Source organism: Phlebotomus papatasi, chromosome 3 (genome assembly GCF_024763615.1).
Source record: "Phlebotomus papatasi isolate M1 chromosome 3, Ppap_2.1, whole genome shotgun sequence".
Taxonomy (NCBI): domain Eukaryota; kingdom Metazoa; phylum Arthropoda; class Insecta; order Diptera; family Psychodidae; genus Phlebotomus; species Phlebotomus papatasi.
This window is the reverse complement of record NC_077224.1, coordinates 15,832,726-15,854,165: the sequence shown is the minus strand read 5'-3', so window position 1 is coordinate 15,854,165 and position 21,440 is coordinate 15,832,726. Positions and strand designations below refer to the sequence as shown.

Sequence of the window (21,440 nt, the reverse complement as noted above, 5' to 3'; positions counted from 1 at the left end):
TTGTTGCACATTTTTATCAAAAGAGTAACATAACCTAGATCAGATTCTACATTTTTCGCTAATTTGGCTAGACATTTTGGCCACTTGAGCACACGGTTAAAGGAAGCGACTTATGTTCCACAAAGAACTACTCCTTTCCTTAAGAATCGAACTTTAAATTATTGCGTAACTTTTTAGTCTGCAAAAGCTTAGAAAGCTTAGCTTAAGCGGTCTTTAAACCAAATAAAAGTCTAGCCCAGTCCCGTAGGTCTCGAAATCCTAAATATAGACCAATTTCAGTGGTTTGGTTTTAATATTCAATCCCAAGTCAAAATCCATATGGTTAAGCCTTAGGTCTCAAGCCCGTATTAAACAGGCTTCGGACCTAACATTTAACCATATGGCTTAACTTTTCTAATTCGTTATTTAGTAAGATTTTTGAAAAAATTTTAACTTAAGATTTTATATTAAGGGCAAATGAGGGATTACACTTTGAAATCCTGGTGCTGGGCTAAACCTTCAGTCTGAAGACCATCTTATGCGGTATTCAGACTAGAGGTTTAGCCCAGTTCCCAACGGTCTCAAAATGCTAAATAGCAACATTTTTTATTGCTTTTTCAGAATTTAATAGGTAATTTGTCACAGTTTCAGGTCTGTAGCACGTATTAGATTATTTTACAAAGTCTTTAAATCCTGGACATTTTTGAGTCGGTTCGAATTGCTTATGGCTCGCTAATGTTTATGATTTGATTGTAAACTTGGTAATTATTTTTTATACCAATTTTGAGAATACGGCTTCCAAGTTACAAGGTCAAGCATACCGCAAAGTCAATGTCACTCAGTCAGCCCTTAATGGGTATTTTGCGTATTTTATAAGTGGCGGAAGGTAGTGCAAAGATGAAGAAAATGAGTGCAATAATTCTGAGCAGAAAACAGCTGAGAAATGTGTTTTAATCTAAATTAACCTCCGGGTTTGAACCTTGTTATCAGGGAGTTTGTATTTAAAATCTTATAGTGATAATAATAAATTTCCTCGAATTGCTGCAAAGATGATAATTTTCGGTATGGGAATAATATAAAAGCAGAGAAAACTCACATTATTTTCTTAGTCAAGTGTACCATGCGAGTAACAATAATGTGGACGATTTTATTAATTCTCATTCTCGGCTCTGTGGAAATTTTGTCTTGCAAATACGACTTCAAACATCCACATTATCTTCCTCAGCCTGAAAATACATTTCCGTATAAGATCAGAGCTACAAGTTACGAATATAGTCCAGGAACAACAATAACTTGTAAGTTGGTGAATTAGTGAAGATGAGTTATTGGATTATAATAATTTTTTGTGTCCTAGTGTCAATTAGTGGAGATACTTTCAATAGTATCTACGTACAGGCAATTGATGGGGATAGCAATGAGGCCATAGGAACTTGGAGAAGAGCTCAGGGAAGTGTTCCAATTGATGCTTGCAGTGCTGTATTGCATTCAAGTTACGAAGACAGCACAGATTCCATTGAACTCAAATGGGTTTCCCCAGTTGATGGGAATGGAAAAGTTGTTTTTGGGTAATATAGAAAATATTAGGATTATTCTTTCAATGTTTTTTTTTTTAAACTCGTTTCTTAACATTTAGGGTGCATATCGTCAAGAACCTCACGACTTTTTGGATAATAGTTGTCAGGCGTGACTTACTGATACAGGAAGAACTAAAATCAACCAATTCGACTACAATATCAACTACCTAAATTAAACTGTCGAGTTAATAAAATATGTTTATGTTGTAGCAGAAATATGAATGAGAGAATCTAACGTAATAGATAAAATTCGTTATAATTTTAGTCGTTGACAAAATTTGAAAGTAAAACAATCAAATCATTCTGTAAGGCGAGTAAGGCGGTATTTAGACTAGAGGTTTAGCCCAGTTTCCGAAGGTCTCCAAATTCTATTTAGCGAGCAATTTTATTGCTTTTTGAGAGCCTAATAGGTTAATTGTTTTTTATAATCCAATCCTAAGTTTAATCTTTTCAAAAATTCGTGATTTATAAGGAATTAGAGAAGTTAAGCCATATGGCTAAGCCTTAGGTCTGAAGCTCGTATAAGGAATGCAAAGAATTTATTTTCATTTATTTTTATTTATTTTTTCAATTTATTTATAAAACCAACAACAAAATGCATAAAATCTAATCTTAAATGTATTGCTGATCGGATAATGGAATTTTAAAAATCTTAATATTTATTACATTGCATGAATTTGTTCTAGAGTGAAAGGAACGTCTATTGACACTAAGAACTCGTGTCAGCACCTATTGATCTATTGATCCTAAATGTACCATTTGGGATATATAATTTGAACATCTCTGTTTATAGTAAAAGATATATTATAGAAAAAACGTTATATTACTCATATTTTACTAGATACATTAAATAATTTTCAATGTTTTGACAAAAGTTTCAATAGGGGTTCCCTGTCGAACAGACGTTCCTCCGACCCTACTCAGAAAAAAAAGTTTGTAGAAAAGGAGTTAAAGTTTTGTAGTTTCCATATAAAAAGTTACAAATGGAGGTAGAATGTGGTTCCAATACAAAAGTTTGTAAAAAGGTTTGTAGTTTTACAGCCGAATTTGTAATTTAGCATCTTTACAAACTAGGTTTGTACAGCTACAAACCTTGGAGTTAAAAGTTTGTAACTCATTCAATTTACAAACAAAGGTTTGTTCAGCTACAAACTTTGGAGTTAAAGGTTTGTAGGTCGCTTATTTTACAAACCTTTTGCTTTAGAACAAACTTATTTGTAAAGAGCTGTAATTGTAATGAAATATTTATTACTTTTTTATTTTTCTTTTACTTTTAATCTCTCAACATATAAAAAAGCAGATTTATTGGGTTCTCGGTTAATTTTTAATAAAATTACATGTGCTAATGTGTGTGTGAGTGAGAGAAATGGACTACAGAGGATGAACTGGGTTTACAATAGTGACTACTTTTTTCTCTTTCAGATAATATGACTGATTTTGTCTAAATAATAGATTTAAATACAATTAGCTTTAGATTGGAAATTTATGATTACAAAAATGGCAAAACAATTAAAAACCTACTTGAAGTAGCGTTCATTCATATAAAATTAAACCCGGTTATTTTCAGATAACATATTGTAAACGCACAAAACGTTGAATTCAAATCCAGTTTGAGTCAACAACAGTGGCGCTGTTGTTGACTTTAAAAAAATGTAACTTTTTGTTAATTGTTGTTATGAAAATACAATATAATTTACTTTAAAAATCTTGAGTTTGATATTTTGATATTTATATATTTCCTTCTCTAAATTGAAAACCAATACCAATTGCGTACGAAAAATCTTGTTTTGAGTTGTCTATTTTTTGCGTTTACTCGCATCATTCACATATTTAATCAATTATTTTAATTCATGAATCTGTCAAAAAAAGAAAGAAATCTGCAACCAGTTTTACTACTCGGCATTCATTTTTCGCCAAAATATTAAAAATAAAGAACTCACTTGGGAAGGAACATCACCTACTTATAATAATTAACTGCTTGAAAAAAGAATTTTACTTACTATTTTATGGCTTCTTATTATTTTCATTATTATTAAAAATAATATTGGTTTATATTTCGAAAAATATTGAAAATGGAAACTTTAATAGCTACAGCCCTTTACCTCCAAAGTTTGTAGCTGAACAAACCTTTGTTTGTAAAATGAATGAGTTACAAACTTTTAACTCCAAAGTTTGTAGCTGTACAAACCTTTATTTGTAATATGCTCGGTTACAAATTCGGCTGTAAAACTACAAACCATTACCTCCAAAGTTTGTTAGGTTACAAATTTACCTCCAAATCTACAAATCTTTTGACAAATCTTTTTTTTTCTGAGTACGACTAATTCGGTTTTATCTTTAATTTCTGAGAGAGCAATAAATTCCTTGATACATAACTTTACTAGACAAAATCAGTCGTGTTTAGAGTTCAGTTAAAGTTTTTATTTGACTCTAAAATGAGTTTGAGTCTTTCGAATAAAATCAAAAATTCGTGGAGTTTTGATTTTTAAGATCACCTTCGTGGTATTTTAAGAACTATACAGTTGTAGCAAATATAGGGCTGCTCTTATAAACTTCTGAAGTTTAAGGGGGTGGCCTAAGGCCAAACTATAAATGTAAAACTATTAACTTGTATATGTACTGCTCTCTCTGTTGAGTTCGAGCAGTAAAAAGGCACACAAAAAATCTTGTACACAATCCTGTAAAATATTTTAAGCTAAATTGATTTACAGCACTGCACTGATCATATAAATAGGGCACTTCCGGGTCCTATTTTTAGAAACTTATACTTCTCAATGACAATGCTGATAATAATAAATTAATAATCTAATTATTGCATCCATTATGATTATGGGGAAGTAATGTAATACTTCCATCACAAATTAAGTGCGATACAAAAATACTTAAATAGTCATATACTAAAGGGATCGTATATATGAAGTGATGATTCTCGACGTCTACTACAACTAACACCTTACGAATTCAATTTGAAAATTAAATTTTCAATTATTAGTACTTTTTAATTTTAAAAGTGTTCTATTTATACTAGGTCCCATAAAAAGTCTTAAGCCATTTTAAGCTTAATTTTGAAGATGAAATTAACATAGTTAGGATTATCCGATTTAGATCAAATATGCATCGTTTTGTTTGGTAACTTTTATCCACTTAGGCAATTTCATAATTCCACGATTGAAGAAGTCATCATCCCATATTGGTGAAAAACTTGACTAGCCTTAAGGTCAGTTTTGTACCATCGAGAATTTTTTTTTCAAAAGCTTGAAAAGTGATAAATCGTTTGGTGCCAGGTTTCGACTATACGGCGGGTGTGATAGAACCTTCCATCCAAGCTCTCGGAGCTTCTGGAGCGTTGTTAAAGATGTGTGCGGCCTGGCGTTGTCTTGATGGAACCCAACACCCTTTTTGATCAATTCTGGTTGTTTGAGGTCAATCTCCTACTTCGATCTGATCAGTTATTGATAACAGAGCGATTTGAGCGTTTTGCCATTGAGCAGCTGCTCATAGTGGATGATTCCCTTCCAATCCCTCCAAAGTCACAGAAAAGCCTTTTTGCCGTTAATCTGGATTGGCGATCGTTTGACCCGGTTCATAAGTCTTGCACAACGATTTTTAACAATTTTTGTTCTCGTTTGTAACCTTTTCTTCATCGTTAGTCGAAAATCAATCGATTTCATTACGTTTCTGCAAATAATCGCATCCATCAATTCGGTTCAAAATATTATTTTCGACAATTCGTGTGGCGCACACCTATTTTCATGAGACCAGCCTTATGCAAATGGTTCCAAACTAGTTTCTGGCTAATCTTCAGTGCTTGAGCAATAGAGAAAGTAATCGTGTACTTGGTCCAACTCGACGGTTTCGAGAATTGAACTACCAGTACGTGCTTCATCTTTGTCAACCATTCTTTGTCGGAAAACTAACAGATCATCTGTCTGTAATAGATAGTTAACGTATATTTTCTAAAAAGTATTTTGTATCGGAGCTTTTTAAAAGTAAAGTATGAAAGATAGGGGTTAATACGGTTAATACAGTCTGTAGTTCACGTTTATATCTGGTCAGACGGGACAGCTTCCTTTTTCATCTTAATCTTTGTCTTCTAAATTGGGTTTGGGATGTTTCCTCTGAATTTATTTATCAATCAGGTGTAAATGATTCTACTTTTTAGTTACATTCGTTACATTATTATATACATGGTAAAATTGTTCGTAAATGTCTGTGAATTCCTACTCTGGACTGCATGAGCACTTACGAAATGCTAGTAAATCGTATAACCCACAAACATGTTAGTAAAAGTTTGTCCTATTTCCACAAACATTATTTGTAAAATTATCATTTAATGAGATTTTTTGTTCTTTTACAAACATTTGTTCGTAAATGTTTATAAATACACGAGAAATGTTCGTACAATTTTGTCATTCGTTCGTAAAGTTTTGTCAGAGAGAAATGAACTAACAAATGTATGTAAAATAACAAACATAACCATTCCCGAGCGACAAATCGGCATTTTATGGTTAATGAAAACAAGTTTTTGACTATACTTTTACAAGATCTAAAAATTTCAATATTTTTTATTTTCTAAATTCCTTTTTCAAATTCTAACAAACTTACGACATTGAAGAAAGTCTATGGAGGCTATCTATAGAAAAAAAATTGAGCTGCTATCTTTTCTACCTTGGAAGATATTGAATTTTAAAATTTTCGTCTTGTGACTTTTTGCCCCAGTCTCCCCTACGGTCTTTATATTAAGAATTAACTCTTTAAGAATTAATAAATTTTTAATGTGCAACGACACTAGCGCCATAATGTTTCAAATTCAAAGCTGAATTATTCCATAAACTTTTAAAGAATTTTCTATTATAATTTTGCTAATTGAAATACCAATAATTTGACTTGTTTAATTGCTTTTCTTGTTTATTTATTAGTTTTTTTTTCAATTGCAAGATAAAACACCTCTAAATACGAAATTGGATTGAACTCAATATTTTTTTTTGGTATATGTTATTGACTTTTGTCTGAAGGGTTGTTGGTCTAAATAAAACTGCAATATTTAATCTAGTTTTTATTGATATATTTCCATGCGGATAATTTTAGTCGATAAATTAAAGAGAAAATATATAGAAAACTTATGTAGGTGTTGAAGGAGAAATGGGGCATTTGGGGTGATAAAGTGTTTCAACCAAAAAGTATATTTATAGTTTTTGGGGTGGCTAAAGGACAAGGGTTGTTGCTTTTCTATATCGTGTTTGGTGTGGTCTCGATATTTTTCCAAAGGGGGGTGAGAAGTGGCTCACCGCTGAAGTGAGAGAAAGAAGTGTCAGGGGTAGAGAAAGTGTTATGACGACTTGTTTCTATTTTCATATATATTCATGTCGTATTTTTTTCCAATTCTTCCTTCCCCAACATTCGTTCAATAAATGTGACTTTGAAAAGTCTTGAGGGGGTTGAAACTTTGTTTTTTTTTGGGTGGGTCTAACATTGTGGAGAAAAAATATTTAATCGCGTGATTGTATATTTATATCCACGTGATTTGTTATCATTTGGCTCCTTGTGTTTTCGTCATTGTTTGCGTGATAGAGGTTTGAAAAAAAAAAGAAGTTAAAAAAATATGAGAGAGAGAGAGGTCTTGAATCTTGAAATCAATTTTCATTTAAATATTATAACATCTATTGCACGGAGGTGGTGTTCCTTTTTTTCATGTATTTCTTGAGGATGGGAGGGTGTATGGGAAAATGTCAATTGTTGGGAAAAATGTGAATATGTTTCTTGGGGAATGTCAGTGAAAAATGTCTCTCAAATTTCTGTTAAAATTCCTGCAGACAAAAAAGAAAAAAAAAAAACACGAAGAGGGAGGGCAAAAAGAGTACTAAAGTTGTCAGAATGTTTGAGACATAATACTAAATTGTATTTGGTGACGTTGGTGAGGAGGTGGTATGAGATTGATATCGATGATATTGACGCAAATTTATAAGTCTTGTAGCTCAGTGGGTGGGTTTCTCAATGGATTTTCTCTGTATTACAATTGTTTTAGTGGAAAATTTGCAAAATAGAAAATCTGTAGAGAACACATTTCATTCATCCCTCTGCAATTACCACTATTTGCATCATTTTGCCTCCACAACAGTAAAGGACTAAAATAGGACTAAGTATTGCGTCAGGTGTAGATGAATAGATTTTATATTTTCTCCCTTTTGTACCACTCTGCTTGGGTAACATGTGATATTATCAAATCCAAATGATTTGCGTCATTTGGCTCATTTACACCGGGAAAATTCTCAAGAAATTCTCCAAGCGTTTTCTTTCAATTGTTCAAGAGCAATTGTGCGTCTGACGGTGAAATATGACGATGAAAGATGACTATTACCATCAGAATGACGAAAGGATGAAGTAAATTGCATCCTATTACTATTGACTCTTATATATATTTTTTATCTTTTCATTTGGAAATTCTTATCTTTTTCAACTCCCTCAATTTGCCACTGATTTATTATTTGGAGTCCTTTTGCCTTGATTTTCATCCCTAACGACATCCTATTTTTCTCTCAATGTGCTCGTGGAAATTTGAGAAGGAGAACAAAAAAATATGTACCGAGTGAAAAACAAGCTCTATATTGAGAAGAAAAACATAAAATCATGGTTAATGTCAAAAGTCATTGAAAGGACATACACAAGAGAAGGAAAATCGGTGGTAAACTTGTGCTTGCTTATATGCGGTGAGAGTTTTAGAAAGTACCGCGATGTATAAATCGTATTGACTCCGTTGAGTAATAACCTTTTGAAGAAGCAAATCCACTCCAAAAGCCAAGCCAAACGTATTCGAAAATCCACCGAAAGTCTAAAGTACAAGTTCTCAGACTCGCCGCTTTAGCGCTGAATGTTCTTCCATTTCGAATTTCGGTATTCTTGACACTCTAATCATCAACAATGTCAACAACCCTTTTTATATGGAGCTATTTGAAGCCAATTCCTAAATTGATCTCGGACTCAGCTCACAGTCCTCCAAGGAAAAAATTTATTTAAACAAAAATTTAGTATATTTATCCCTCCATACGGAAAGGTATCTTATAATACGGAAAAACTTCTCACTTTATAAATATTTAGCATAACGATCACGAGTGCAGAAAAATTCCCATACGCATTTGTATGTGAAAGTAAGAAATTGGCTTCAACTTTGAAGGCCACTCGCCGGGGACTAGTCAAAAACAGCGTGTAAACGTTTGCTGGGAAAGTGAATTTTTGTGTAGTTTTGTAAAAATTCAGAATGGTAGAACGTTTAATTTGCAATTTCATTCAAATAAATGTCCTTTTTATGCACTTGCTCGACTTTGTGTAACTCGTCGGTTTAAACGTTCGAACTATCAACTGATTTTTAAGTAAGTTCTCTCTGATATACCTTTGAATCAGTTCAGTAAAAACCTCAACCAGTTTCATTACCGAGAGGATTCAATACAAATATTGTGTGTTGATTTATCATTGTTTTTTAAAATTAAAAAAAATAATTTAAGATTAAAAAAAATACAGTCATAGGCTTGATTTGATAATAGTATGTGGGACTCTTACTTAAAACCGGAATTCCAAAAAAAATGATGGTTTTAGCCTGGTCTCTTAAGCCTTTTACACCACACAGTATTCTAATTCCGCATCTTGAGCTGTCGTCCTAATCCACGCCGTCGATCTATCGGACACTGGGTTGGCCTAGCTTCTTTGAAACTTAGAATTGAAACATAGAATTTGCCTCTAAAGATTTTCCAAGTTACCAATACCAATAAATGGTTGAAAATGAATGAACGAATGAATTGCTTGACGATAGTTACCTTTTGCTAGCGCTTATACACCTCATGGTTGTATAGACTCCGGTATCCTCTTTCCTCACATACGGAGCCAAAAATCCGTCGTAAGTTCGGTTTTATGGCCCAAATAGACTCAGGTTGATCCTCAAGAGTATTTAGCTTGTAAAATTTGGCAGGAAAGGTTTATCCCAAACTGTCATACACTGAGGACTTAGGATCATGAATTAGAGGTCCTTTACATAAACTTCTTTTATCCTCCTTTCTTTTATCCTTTGCTTCCGAATTTTACAAGCTAAATATTCTCGAGGATCAGCCTGAGTCTATTTTGGTTCTTACAGTGGGAGCTTTGTCTTTATGCTCAAGGTTCTGGACCTAAACACTCTTAATGGACTCAAATAGGCCTTGTTGGCTTTCAACGCCACACCCAGACTTCTGTTGAGATGTTGTTATCGGCTGTAATCGTTGATTCAAGGTAAACGAAAGAGCTTTGTCCGAAGTTCTCTGTAGATACTGTCGAAGTTGCTGCTGACAAGGCTATCACATGCTTTGAGGCAGGACTCTATTCCAGGAAAACTAATCAGTTATTGATACTAATCAGTTAGACACCGTTTGTGTTTTTAGTAGTTATCCTCCGAACTGGTTGAATTTCAGAGGTCCTAAAGTTCTGTAAACTTTTCACTACCCTTTTGGAGACTCAATTTGGAGCTTTTAATAGCAAATTCACTTTATTTTACCGATTTTATCCGTATTCGGTCTTTTGATGGTTTTTAGTAGGTGCTTTATAAATATGTTTACATCGATCGTAAACTTGCAGACGCTGTAAATACAGTAGCGAAGGAAAATTCGTAATAAGCTCGATCTTTTAAGTTTTTGGTTCAAAAGTTAATCTTAATTGAAAATCTTGGGAAGTAGTTTACGGGACAGAATATAGATAAGGAGATATATGTAGGCAAACTGAATCAACTGTGTAAATTTTGGGAGATAATTATACTGGATAATAAAAATTGCGATAGATATCGGTTTAGAAAAAGCCTAAAGTCGTAAACTTAACTATAGGTAGCACCGTATAGTTGATATAACATCCTACATTAACAAGTATAACATACTATCCGAGACACTTTCTCGTATTTTCAAGAGGTAAAACGTCCGCTAGCAATATGCAGCATCCTCGTTAAGTTATTCATCCTATTCCTAATTTATTCATTAAATTTTGGGATCACGATAGAATTTTGTAGTATAATAGAATTGTGGTTTAGCGTCCACCGCTGTCTTAGCATTTTAAAGTAATTCATTCGAGAAGAAAATCAGAATAACGAAAGAAAAAAAAACCATCAAGAAAAAATAATTTGAGTAAATTTTTTGCATTTCAATTACGTTTAACTTCAGGTTTATTCCTCTAGTCATCCTGTCAATATCGTACCTTTGCGAAAAACAGAAAAAAATATTTCTTACCGTTCTCTGATCGGTACTTCACAGTCTTTAGCGAAGGATACTTAATTCATGCTCCCGAACTATCTCTGAGACTTCAACTTTTCGTATCGATTACAATATGTGAGCTGTATGAGAGTCCTATATCCTAATTCGACTGGACAGATTATTAGGGCAAAGAAACCATAAAATAATGAAATATATTAAGTGGAATTAATCAAATTTTGAGACATTGTGAAGGCTAAGTGAAACATAAAGGGTAAAAGAGAAACAATATGAGCAACAAAGGGTGTTTAATGACTTCTACGAACTTTTCCCTATAAGAAAAATCCGGCGCGATCCAATGGAAATTCCATTGGTAACAGAATGGAATGTTCCATGCGTCCACTTGGTGAAATCCACCCTTTATCCCCCTGGATTCCCCTGTAGAAGTACATTGTAATTTTGCATTGGCGCGTCACGCAATTTCCATGGGAATCTACCAGCCTCGGTGGTGGTGTTATCCAGTGGAAATCCATGGGCATTCCCGTTGAAATTCTAAAGCTGCCGCATGGTAATTTCCACTGGTACTCTATGGGAAATCCATGAGTACTCTCGGAAAATTGGCCGGTATTTTCCCATGGGACACCAAGGGAATTCCTGTGGTAAGTTCCGTACCTGTGAGGGGTAATTTCCACTGGTACTCCACTGGCACTCCATGGGTGATCTCGGAAAACCGGCCGGTGTTTTCCCATGGGATACCAATGGCAACCCAGTGGTAACTGCTTTACCTGGGCGGGGTAATTTCCACTGGTACTCCACTGGCACTCCATGGGTGATCTCGGAAAACCGGCCGGTGTTTTCCCATGGGATACCAATGGCAACCCAGTGGTAACTGCTTTACCTGGGCGGGGTAATTTCCACTGGTACTCCACTGGCACTCCATGGGTGATCTCGGAAAACCAGCCGGTATTTTCGCATGGGATACCAATGGAATCCACATGGTAAGAGCTGTACCATGTCATTCCACTGGCAGACCATTGCGTTGGCAATTCATGGATGTTAAGAAATGTTTCCTCTTGATGACTTGGTGCTGGAAGAGAGCGATGGCGATGCAACAGAAGATCCTCTTTTAGCACTATACTCTTCGAATGCGGCGAAAGTATTGTCATATCGATGATACTAAGAATCTCTTGGAGTTGACATGTCAATTCTATGCGACCTTCTTTTTTTTATGCCTAATGAAATATCTCCATTCTATTAAAGAATATACTTTTCTGTAAGCGTTCAGGCAATTTTTGTACTTCAGATTATCGTTCAAGCTTGAGACTAAAGTAATAACACTGGTCATATATAGCAGAGAACATTTTATTTCATGTATTAACTTCACTTTTTTAATAAAATTAAAAAAAAAAATAATACATTTAATTTTAAAAAAAATCTAATTAAACTTCAAATTAATTTAATGTTCAGATACATATATAAAAAATATTGACGTGATTGAAAAAATATTTACATTATAATGAATTACAAAAGAAGCAGGAATCGTTGATCACCTAGAAAGAAAAGTTGAAAAAAAGTAACCGTTACTAGCCACTCATCCAAATTTTCATGAGCATGACTTGATTTTTAGAGATAGGTATGCCTAGCTAATTTACGTAAATAAATGTGCACGCTGAAATTCCCCATTGACTAATAATAAATAATGCTGGCGCGACATTCCATGAAGGAACTGGGCCTTCCCGCAAGGAGATTTCTAGACATGCTATATTATTTTTTCTTGTACGGGATGAGGTTGCCAGTTCCATGCCCCGTGGAGTCAAGTGCAGTGAAGCTCACTGGATGCAATCCGAACACCTTTAACGCCAGAAAACTTCCTGGTGACCTAAAGGGGATTCGAAACCGGGACACTTGCATCATAGAGCGAGTGCTCTACCACTTGACCCATTGAGTGCCAAATATTCCATTGAATAATGGCTCTGAAAAATTACCCACAGCATATAAAAAATACAAATATTTACGGAAATATAATTTTATTGGGATTTCTCTGAAATTTTGGTTCTTTTTTAGACCAATGGCTTCTCGCCGCATTTTTTTTAATATTCCCTTCATTAAGGAGTTGACGACAAAGCCCTTTCCACGATAATGGATCGTTTTCTTCCACTTCCTCGCAAAATCCGCCGAATTTTCGGCTGTCTGGCCTGCTTCCTGAGATTTGTCTTCAAAATTACCCAGTATTTCTCAATCTTCCGGACTGCAGGACAGGTTAAACATCTTTCCCACAGCCTTAGAATTGGAATCCTTTGAAAAGATGATCGTTGTGTTTCCGGGACCTTGTTTTAGTACGTTGATGATGTTTGCCGGTTCGATGGGGAACAGCCTAAGTTTTATAGGTTATGAAACCATTCCTCTTTTTGTTTTTATAGACCAAGCTCCATAAAAAAAGAATAATGCTGGGACCCACCTCTTTCCATCTGCAAAGCTTCTCAAAACACATTCATATGTTGTCTAATGATGAATATGAAAATAAATATGGCCTATACAACGAGTGATTCGGGATTTTCTGCCGTCTTGCCCGATGAGGTCGGTCTTGAAGTCGGTGGCAGCTGCAGATGTTTTAAGAGAAAATAAATCTATCTATCTATCTATAAAAAAGGTATATATTAAAGAGTAAAAGAGTATTTAGTAGAGTAAAATAGGAAAAAGGATACTTACTAAAAAAAATCAAAATGTTCACTTAATTTCACTTCGAAAGTACAAATCGACAGGTCCGGAGGCGTCGATAAGCTAGTGGCGAGAATTATCGACACTAGCGACAAAAATGCAAGTTATTATCTCGATTGTCCATAAATGGACATTCGACAATAGCGATGGATCGCAATGAGACAGTTATCATTTCACCTGATTAATAAATTATCTTGAAATGACATCGACGAAAAAAAACGAAGTCCGAATCCTCCTGAATTTGACTGCATATCATACGAATCGAAAATTCATCGTGCACACGCTACTTTAATTTACTACAATAGTGCTATTGTATGTTTTTTTTATAATTTGGTAGACTACAAATTATTAAAGACACTCACCTTACACAGCTTACGATTTAGACGATAGATAGATGTATGAGTAGATTCAGACGATTTCAAATCTCGCTGAGTATATGGCCCAGGTACTGCTGAAGTGTTCTTTGGTAATGGAATTGCTGGCGTTGCCTTCTTACGCTTTCTGCATGGCCTATTGCTGTCTTTGATTTGACCGACTATTTTGGCACAGGACTTCATCGCCTTATCGTGTATAATATGGTCTATAAAATATGAAAAGCTTATTTATTTTATTTGTTTATACAAATAATACAAATCCATTTCTATACAAGGAGCCCACATTGCTCAGGGCTTCTCTCCTATTTCTTCCAGAAAATCGTAGATATTGTATAGGATTTCCTTGATCATTTTATTGAACGTACCCAAAATACTAACGCTGATCAGATTATTCTTCATACTTTCACAAGGAAATCCCCTAAATTCTTAGGATTGTGTTGTAAATTTTCAGAAATACCCAAGATAAAAGTGTTTGTTGTAAGATTTACCAGAGAAGGGAAGCAGTATGAGCCTCCTTATCAACATGGGTGTCTATAATATATTTAACAAAATATACAAGAAAATCCCAAAAATCTCACGTTTTCTGCGGAAGCGCAGTAAAAATCTTCTGAACAATAAAATAAAATTAAAAAAAGAGAATATTTTACAAAATATATAAGAAAAATCTAAGAAAATCTTTGCATTTTTGGAGGAAGTAGGTAAAATCTCTTGTTCATTATAGCTTTCTTGGGTATTTTCAACAAAATATACAAGAAAAAATTTTGCATGACTTTCCGGAAAGCGAATAAACAGCAATAAAATGGATTTTATGTGCTGTTGAATTGTGAATATATAAGAAAAATCGGCGCGATCCAATGGAAATTCCACTGGTAACAGAGTGGAATTATCCACGTGTCCACTTGGTGAATTCCACCCTTAATCCCCTTGGATTCCACTGGTGAAGTATATTGTAATTTTGTATTGACGCGTCACGCAGTTTCCATGGGTATCTACCAGCCTCGGTGGCGGTATTACCCACTGGATATTCAAATATCTCAACTAATTTGGAAAATATTCAAGAAAAACTTGTGACTCAAAGTTGATTTGACGGTATTTTCTTTTCTAAATGGCGTCTTACCTTGTCAACACAAAGAATGAGACGCAGAAGATGATTTTTTTGTGTTTCGCGCACTAAATTTCTTTATTTCGCATTGAAAACCGTGTCACTTTATTTAACTAGTTCTATTGTTCATCCCGCACACTTTTGTCACTGGTTTTTCAAAGTTTTAATTCTATTTTTTTCACAAATAACTGCACAAGAACCAATTCACCACGACTTCCAGAAAAATCCGTGAGCAATGCGCGTGCGCTGAAATGGCGTTATTTACTCATCGAACGCATCATCGACTCGTCGATTACATTTGAAATACAGAGACCGTTGTGATAAATTCTTTCGATTAATATTAAAATAGACATATCGCAGAGTGAAATCTTTTTTTTTTTAATAAAATAGAACACTGGAACTTTCCATGGTGCTCCACACAAATTCTTCTGGAATTTTCCACCTGGAAGTAGGAATTCACCACTTTGAAGTTTCTATGGGAAAACCTTCGGAGTGCCCATGGTGATTTCCATCCATCACCAGGGAAAATTTCACTGTTGTTTCACTCATATAACCGTGGTGAGAAACCACAGGATTACCAGTGGATATTACCATGTGTATGAGTGTATATAACCGTGGGAGAACCAAGGGTCTTCCACTGGATGTTTACACTGGAATATTCCACTGGTACTCCACATGAATTCCTTTGGGATTTTCCATCTGAAAGATGGAATTTTCCACCTGGAACTTTCTACGGGAAAACCCTTGGACTACCCATGGTGATATCCACTCATCACCCTGGAAATTTCCACTGTCATTCCACTCATATAACCATGGTGGAAAACCAGAGGATTACCAGTGGAAATTTCCGGGGGTATCACTGAAAAATCCCTTGGGAAACCCCATGGACTACCACTGGATATTGCTGCTGGAAATTTCCACTGGTATTCCGCACGGATTCCATGGGAGTCTACCCGTGGTATATCTCAAAGGGAAAACCACTGGATTAACCCTGGTGTTTTCCACCCATATAAAGGGAAATTTCCGTCCTTATTCCATGCGGAACACCAGGGGTAAGAATCCAGGTGGAAAGCTAAGGGATCTCCAGTGGTTATTTCCATGGGCACTCATGGAAATATCCGGTCTGTCATCCGTGGCTGGATCCATTTCTTATAGGGTTGGACTGAATAACCGGAATAACGATTTTGGGAAAAAAGTGTAGGTGTTTTGAATGTGAAAAAAAATTGTAAGAACATTTTAGAGGTATCCTTTTGATATTCCCTTAACTTGTCAGAATTTCACGCCAAGTTGAAATTTAAGGGGTTATTTACACCTCTGTTGAGAGTAATTTTATTCATTTTTCACATGATATGGGGTGGTTGAAATTGGCCCAATTTGAAATGTCAGAGGTCGACCTCAATGTGTCTAGCACGCTCTTCCAAAATAATTTTTGAGTGGGACGATCCCCAGAACAAAGAGATTTCAAAAGAAAAAGATTGGGGTGTGGAAAGTATGTGCTAAAATGACTTAATTTGAAGGGATGAAGGATGAATTTAGCTTCTACGAAATTTATTTTATGTCTTTTATCAATGTTTAAATTTATACATTTCTTGCAAATGCCTTCTAGAGATTTCAGGATATATATATTGCATTGTTCTGAAGTGTGACTATTATCTTTACATTTTATAGAATATTGTAAACACTTCCCTTTCAACAAAAATTAAGTGCAGTTTTATGTTTTTGGGATAGAACAACAGAGCAACAAGTGTGTCTAGTCTTGTATAGCGATTTGTGAAAATTTACGATAGTGCTTTGAGTTAGGAAAGTGATGGGAGAAAATAATATATCGTACATTGACAATAGAAGGGGCTTAGCGTGATTTGTGCTGAACATTTTTAATTTGTATTAAAAATATTAAGGGGACACAATGAAGGCTTCAAGTTGGATATTTCTAATGATTTTTTTTATCTTTTGTACTATTGTACTGTTACAAAAATTAAACTCTGTCAAGATCCTTCTTTTTTCTCCTGAATATTAGAAACCTGTTGTATCTAATGGTTAGTGTATAGAAAAACTCCAAAGATCATTCGAATTTGAGATTATCTTCTGCTTTGAGGAGATATTCTTAGAATTAGAAGGACCTTCTGGTTTATCCGTACCAGAATACTCCATAAATTATCGTATTCAAGATTTCTCACTTCAGCATTTCCGAAAATCGCAGAAGATTTGTGATTTTTTTTTCTTTTTTAAATAAACTACGAAGTCCTGAAAGTTTTGTTTATTTTTAGATAATTCTAGTAGAAAATATAAACAGCAGCACTGGTAACACTAACCTCGCTTATTCACCGTGAATCATTAGGTGCTAAGAAATAACAGAAACTATTATTAATCGTATCGAGATATTGTATTACAAGGTTATCATTTTTTAAGAATATTATATCCAGTGATGTGGATGCTTCTTCCATGATCCCGGAGTTATTAACGTAACTTTGCATCCCTGCTTTTTGTAAGCTCCCAAGAAGCAAAATAGCCGCCTTATAGAACCAAGAATGACAAGTCTTATAATGGAACTTTAAAAGACTTACAATGAAATTTTTGTATTAAAGTTCTTGTAGGGACTCTTAAGCCCCTTTACGATTGCGCCAGTTTACTTTTAGTAGTCATAGAGATAGATTCAAGAGCACTATAAGCAGATTATAAGAATTTTGATTCTATAACATATCATTTAGTAAATTATCTAAGACTGAAAATGGTCCAAAAATTATCTAAAATTAAAGAAAAGCTTACGAAATGGATGGGTGACATGAAAACTTCTTTTCGATAGTATCGACTATCGATTCTGAAAAATTTTAATCGATAGCTGTACTTATTGTAGGTAGTACAAATATTTATCAAAGGTCACATGTCACATCCTATAAAGAATATCACAATAAATGGTCTAACAATGCGTAAAAAGTCATCATTCACTTACTGTAACAGAAACAGATTTATCGATACTATTGAATCGATAGTGTCGTAAAGTTATCATTCCACCCCAGGAATTCAATGTTAATCTCTAATTGTAAAGTCACCTGTATGTACGGTAGCACACTTAACAAATATTTGGAGGTGCTACGGTTGCTGAAAAACTCTAAAATACAACTAGATACTTTCTCCCTCAATTTATGCTTATACATAAGTTTGTCGTTTACCTTGTTTTAATATGCACTTTTGCATTCCTTATTAACCGTATTAGTGTGTTGCCAAAGGACTTTCCTCAAACTTAACCTAAATTTTGGGATAGCTCTAAAGAATGAGAGGCTTCCACCACAATATTGCATCTCAATGTTTTTGTGGTGATATCTACAAGTCTTCAGAATTAACTATATTTAATCAAATTATGAGTCTATTTCACGGAATTCCATCATAATAATAAATAACACTGTGCAACCATTTTAAATTTTTTCTGTCCCTGGGTTCTCATGCTATTTTTTCTATTGCTAGGGTCAAATGATTTACGAAAATACTTATCATTTTGATTTCATTTTGTTTTTGCGCCTAGAATCTAGGCAAAACTGTTTTTGCCGTTTTTTTGATACTGGGGCGCCTATATATCCGATTCTGCTGAACCGATTTATTTCTTAATATGGGAACATTATTTGTTCTCCTTTAGATGCCCGATAATCCTTTGGACAGATGGAGTTCGTGAAACTTTCACCAGGGGCGCTGTAGTCTCATATATATCAGAAAACGTGGAAAAATCGAACTTTTTTGCAACTTTAATCAACAATATCTCGAAAAATAGAACTGTCCCTAACAATATGTTTTATGGGTTTGATAGAGAATTTCATTGGCTACATTTTCATCCTTGTACAACTTTTCACTCAGATTGTTTTTTAACCTCGAAATTGAGGTTCAAACGAAAATCGAGCACTGTTCTGTTTGAGTCACTGGACCATCATTTTGTGAGAAGTTTTACGAAAATATCGTGAGAAATGTCTCAAAAATGAGCATGAAGAATCACACTTAAGTGACAAGTTTCGGTATTTTTTTATTTTTAGCACTTCTCACGTTCTCACAAAGTTTCAGAATTTACCCCCTTGTGACCTTTTTTGCAAGATTTCCGAAAAATGTATAATGTTCTTAAGTGATGACTCTAGGGTAAAAATGGATAATTTGGAATCATGTCTAATTTAGAACTTTGAGATTTCCTAACAGCGCTTCAGAATAGGAAAAAAACAACGAAGAGGTACTCTCCAATCTAAAGCCTCGTACTTCTTCGTAGTTTTCTTTCTGTCTTTGACCATCTGAAACTCTGAGAAAATTTCAAAATTCTAATATAGACATGTTTCCGAATGACCCCATCTTACCCTATAGGGGCTAAAGTTCTGTCGTAACGTGATGTTTCTACTACTTTTGAATGACACGAACTAGATCATAGATTCTAGAAAATTCTTGGCGACCTGAACGAGATTCGAACCCGGAATATTTTGATCATTAAACGAAGTCTCTATCCACTCTCTCATTGCGTACTTGCCTTTTTAAAAAACGAGTTTTGCTTCTTCTATTGCAACTGTGCGATATATATTTTCTTTCTCCACGATGCTCTTGGTGGTTAAGGCCACTATTAGATGGATTTTTATTTGACAAAAACATCGTGAAGTGTCGCGACATTCTCAATAAAATTGAATTAATCTGTTTTTCTATTCGGTCCTCTCTTTTTTTCCATACACAACACAACTCTTCTCTAAAATGTTTATTTTCTGACGATGATTGAAGTGATAGTTTTAATCATGTTTCTATATATATTTTCTTTTTTTTTTTGCTATGTGTATAGTTTGGAGGATATGATGAAGATGTCATTTGATGTAAAAATGTAAATAAATATAGCAGAATTAGTTGTTTATCCTTTGGTATTTTGTGGTTTAAAAAGAGATTTTACAGTAGAATATTTCCGGAATATGTTTCGTTTAAAAGTGGTGGTCTGAGGAGGATAAATAGGTCATATTTGTGTGCAAAATTATAAAATGCAACACGTGGTGTGAAACTTGCTTGAAATATTTCCTCTATCTTCGATATGTTTGCTTTAAGCCTAATCTCTTTGGTGTTTCTTATCAGTTTAATTAGAAATCTATAAATAGTTAAAATAACTGCTCTGGTGCTGCAACAACACCGTCAACACTTACGTGAAGACGGTGGAATTTTCTAATGAAACAAAGAGAATAACATTTCTGAGAAAAAAAATCCAATATAAGTAAATATGAAAAAAATATATTGATCACTAATACAGAAAATTACATTGCAATGAAATGAATAAAGTGAAAAAAAAATAAAGAAGAAAATTATGCCTTTTGTCAGTTTTCTTGAGATACACTTATTGAAGATGACGATGGATTATTAAATTGTTAGTAGTGAGTTAGTGATTCTATCTCTAGGAGTGGTATTTTGTGTTTTATTTTTTTTCGTGCAGTTATAACAGAAGAAATATAAAAACATATATAAGTACAGACAACAAGTGCGCAATCCAAAGTGCGCAGAGTTATAAATAGAACCTCAATTTCACCGTCTTTAACATTTTATGATATACACATACATTGGAAATTATTTCAGTGGGTACACTGTGAAGAAAAAATACATTTAAAGAAAATTGAGAGAACTTCACAAGTCAACAAAATGGTACAAAAGTCAACAATTTTTTGGGGCTTATGATTTTCAAGATTTTAAACGGAATATAATAATATAAAAAAAATTGCCAGACAAGAAGCAAAAGATAAAAAAAACAACAATAATAAAGTTAAGTTTTGAATATGATTAATTTGTCTGGACTTGGTATAACTTCTAGAAATTGCAGCCTTGCTTGCATACTTGTGCAAAAATGCCCTCCATCTAGTTAATAAAATATAATTTGATGCACAATAAATTGTATAAAATGGTAATAACAAAATATGATAATACTAGGCAGAGTGACAAATTGAGAAGGATACAATGCACGTGTATGAATGAATTTAAGAGTTCTGTTGTATAGAAGTATATTTGTTGAATATAATATAACGTGAGAATATGTTTTTGCAAAATGTAATCTCGTTGAATATGATTGTGCGATGTATCTTGCGTTGTTTTGAGATGTGTGATGCTCAAAGAAAGACGAGAGAATATGTATGTGATGTTGTTTGTGTTGTGTATGACTTATTTTATAAAAATAATATATATATTTATATATATATATATATATAGGAAAAACATTTAATCTCTGACTTGAATGTGAGACAGAGAAAGATTCAAAAGTGTGTCTTATTTGAGTGTTTATACAGTATTGTCCTCATCTTTTTGGAATGATGGAATTTTCCTACTATATTTGAAGTGTTAAGAAAATACAAAATAATTTATCACTATTCCAATGAATATGTGAGTATATTCCTTCTCAAGCACTTGCTTTTTTCTTATTGTGCACTGACTGGGGAAGAAAATATTTTTATGTATTTTTATATAATATACTTGTGCCTGATAAAACTGGGGAGATATTTGGTGTCCAAGAAAA

The 21,440-nt window shown here is 34.0% G+C and overlaps 3 protein-coding genes across 10 annotated transcripts in view; 2 read left to right on the top strand and 1 right to left on the bottom strand.

Moving 5' to 3' along the window:
* The window catches only part of LOC129807839 (histone deacetylase 4), a 134,084-nt gene that overhangs the window by 29,163 nt on the left and 83,481 nt on the right, over window positions 1–21,440 (top strand). The window lies entirely within an intron of this gene.
* LOC129807860 (putative defense protein 1) lies at window positions 1,073–3,258 on the top strand. Its single transcript, XM_055857430.1, has 3 exons — window positions 1,073–1,274; window positions 1,334–1,544; window positions 1,613–3,258. The coding sequence occupies exons 1-3, from the start codon at window positions 1,100–1,102 to the stop codon at window positions 1,722–1,724; spliced, it is 498 nt and encodes a 165-aa protein (XP_055713405.1). The 5' UTR covers window positions 1,073–1,099; the 3' UTR covers window positions 1,725–3,258.
* Window positions 10,102–20,497, bottom strand: LOC129807856 (uncharacterized). Of its 2 annotated transcripts, XR_008752332.1 has the most exons (3): window positions 14,960–20,497; window positions 13,831–14,048; window positions 10,102–12,300 (listed from the first exon to the last, which is right to left on the bottom strand). XR_008752332.1 is itself a non-coding variant. In XM_055857426.1 (2 exons), exon 2 carries the CDS (start codon window positions 11,914–11,916, stop codon window positions 11,083–11,085), a length of 834 nt encoding a protein of 277 aa, XP_055713401.1. In that variant the 5' UTR covers window positions 11,917–12,300; window positions 13,831–14,953; the 3' UTR covers window positions 10,102–11,082. The 2 variants fall into 2 exon arrangements, 1 of the variants encoding a protein (XP_055713401.1); XM_055857426.1 differs by lacking the exon at window positions 14,960–20,497 and having other exon boundaries at window positions 13,831–14,953.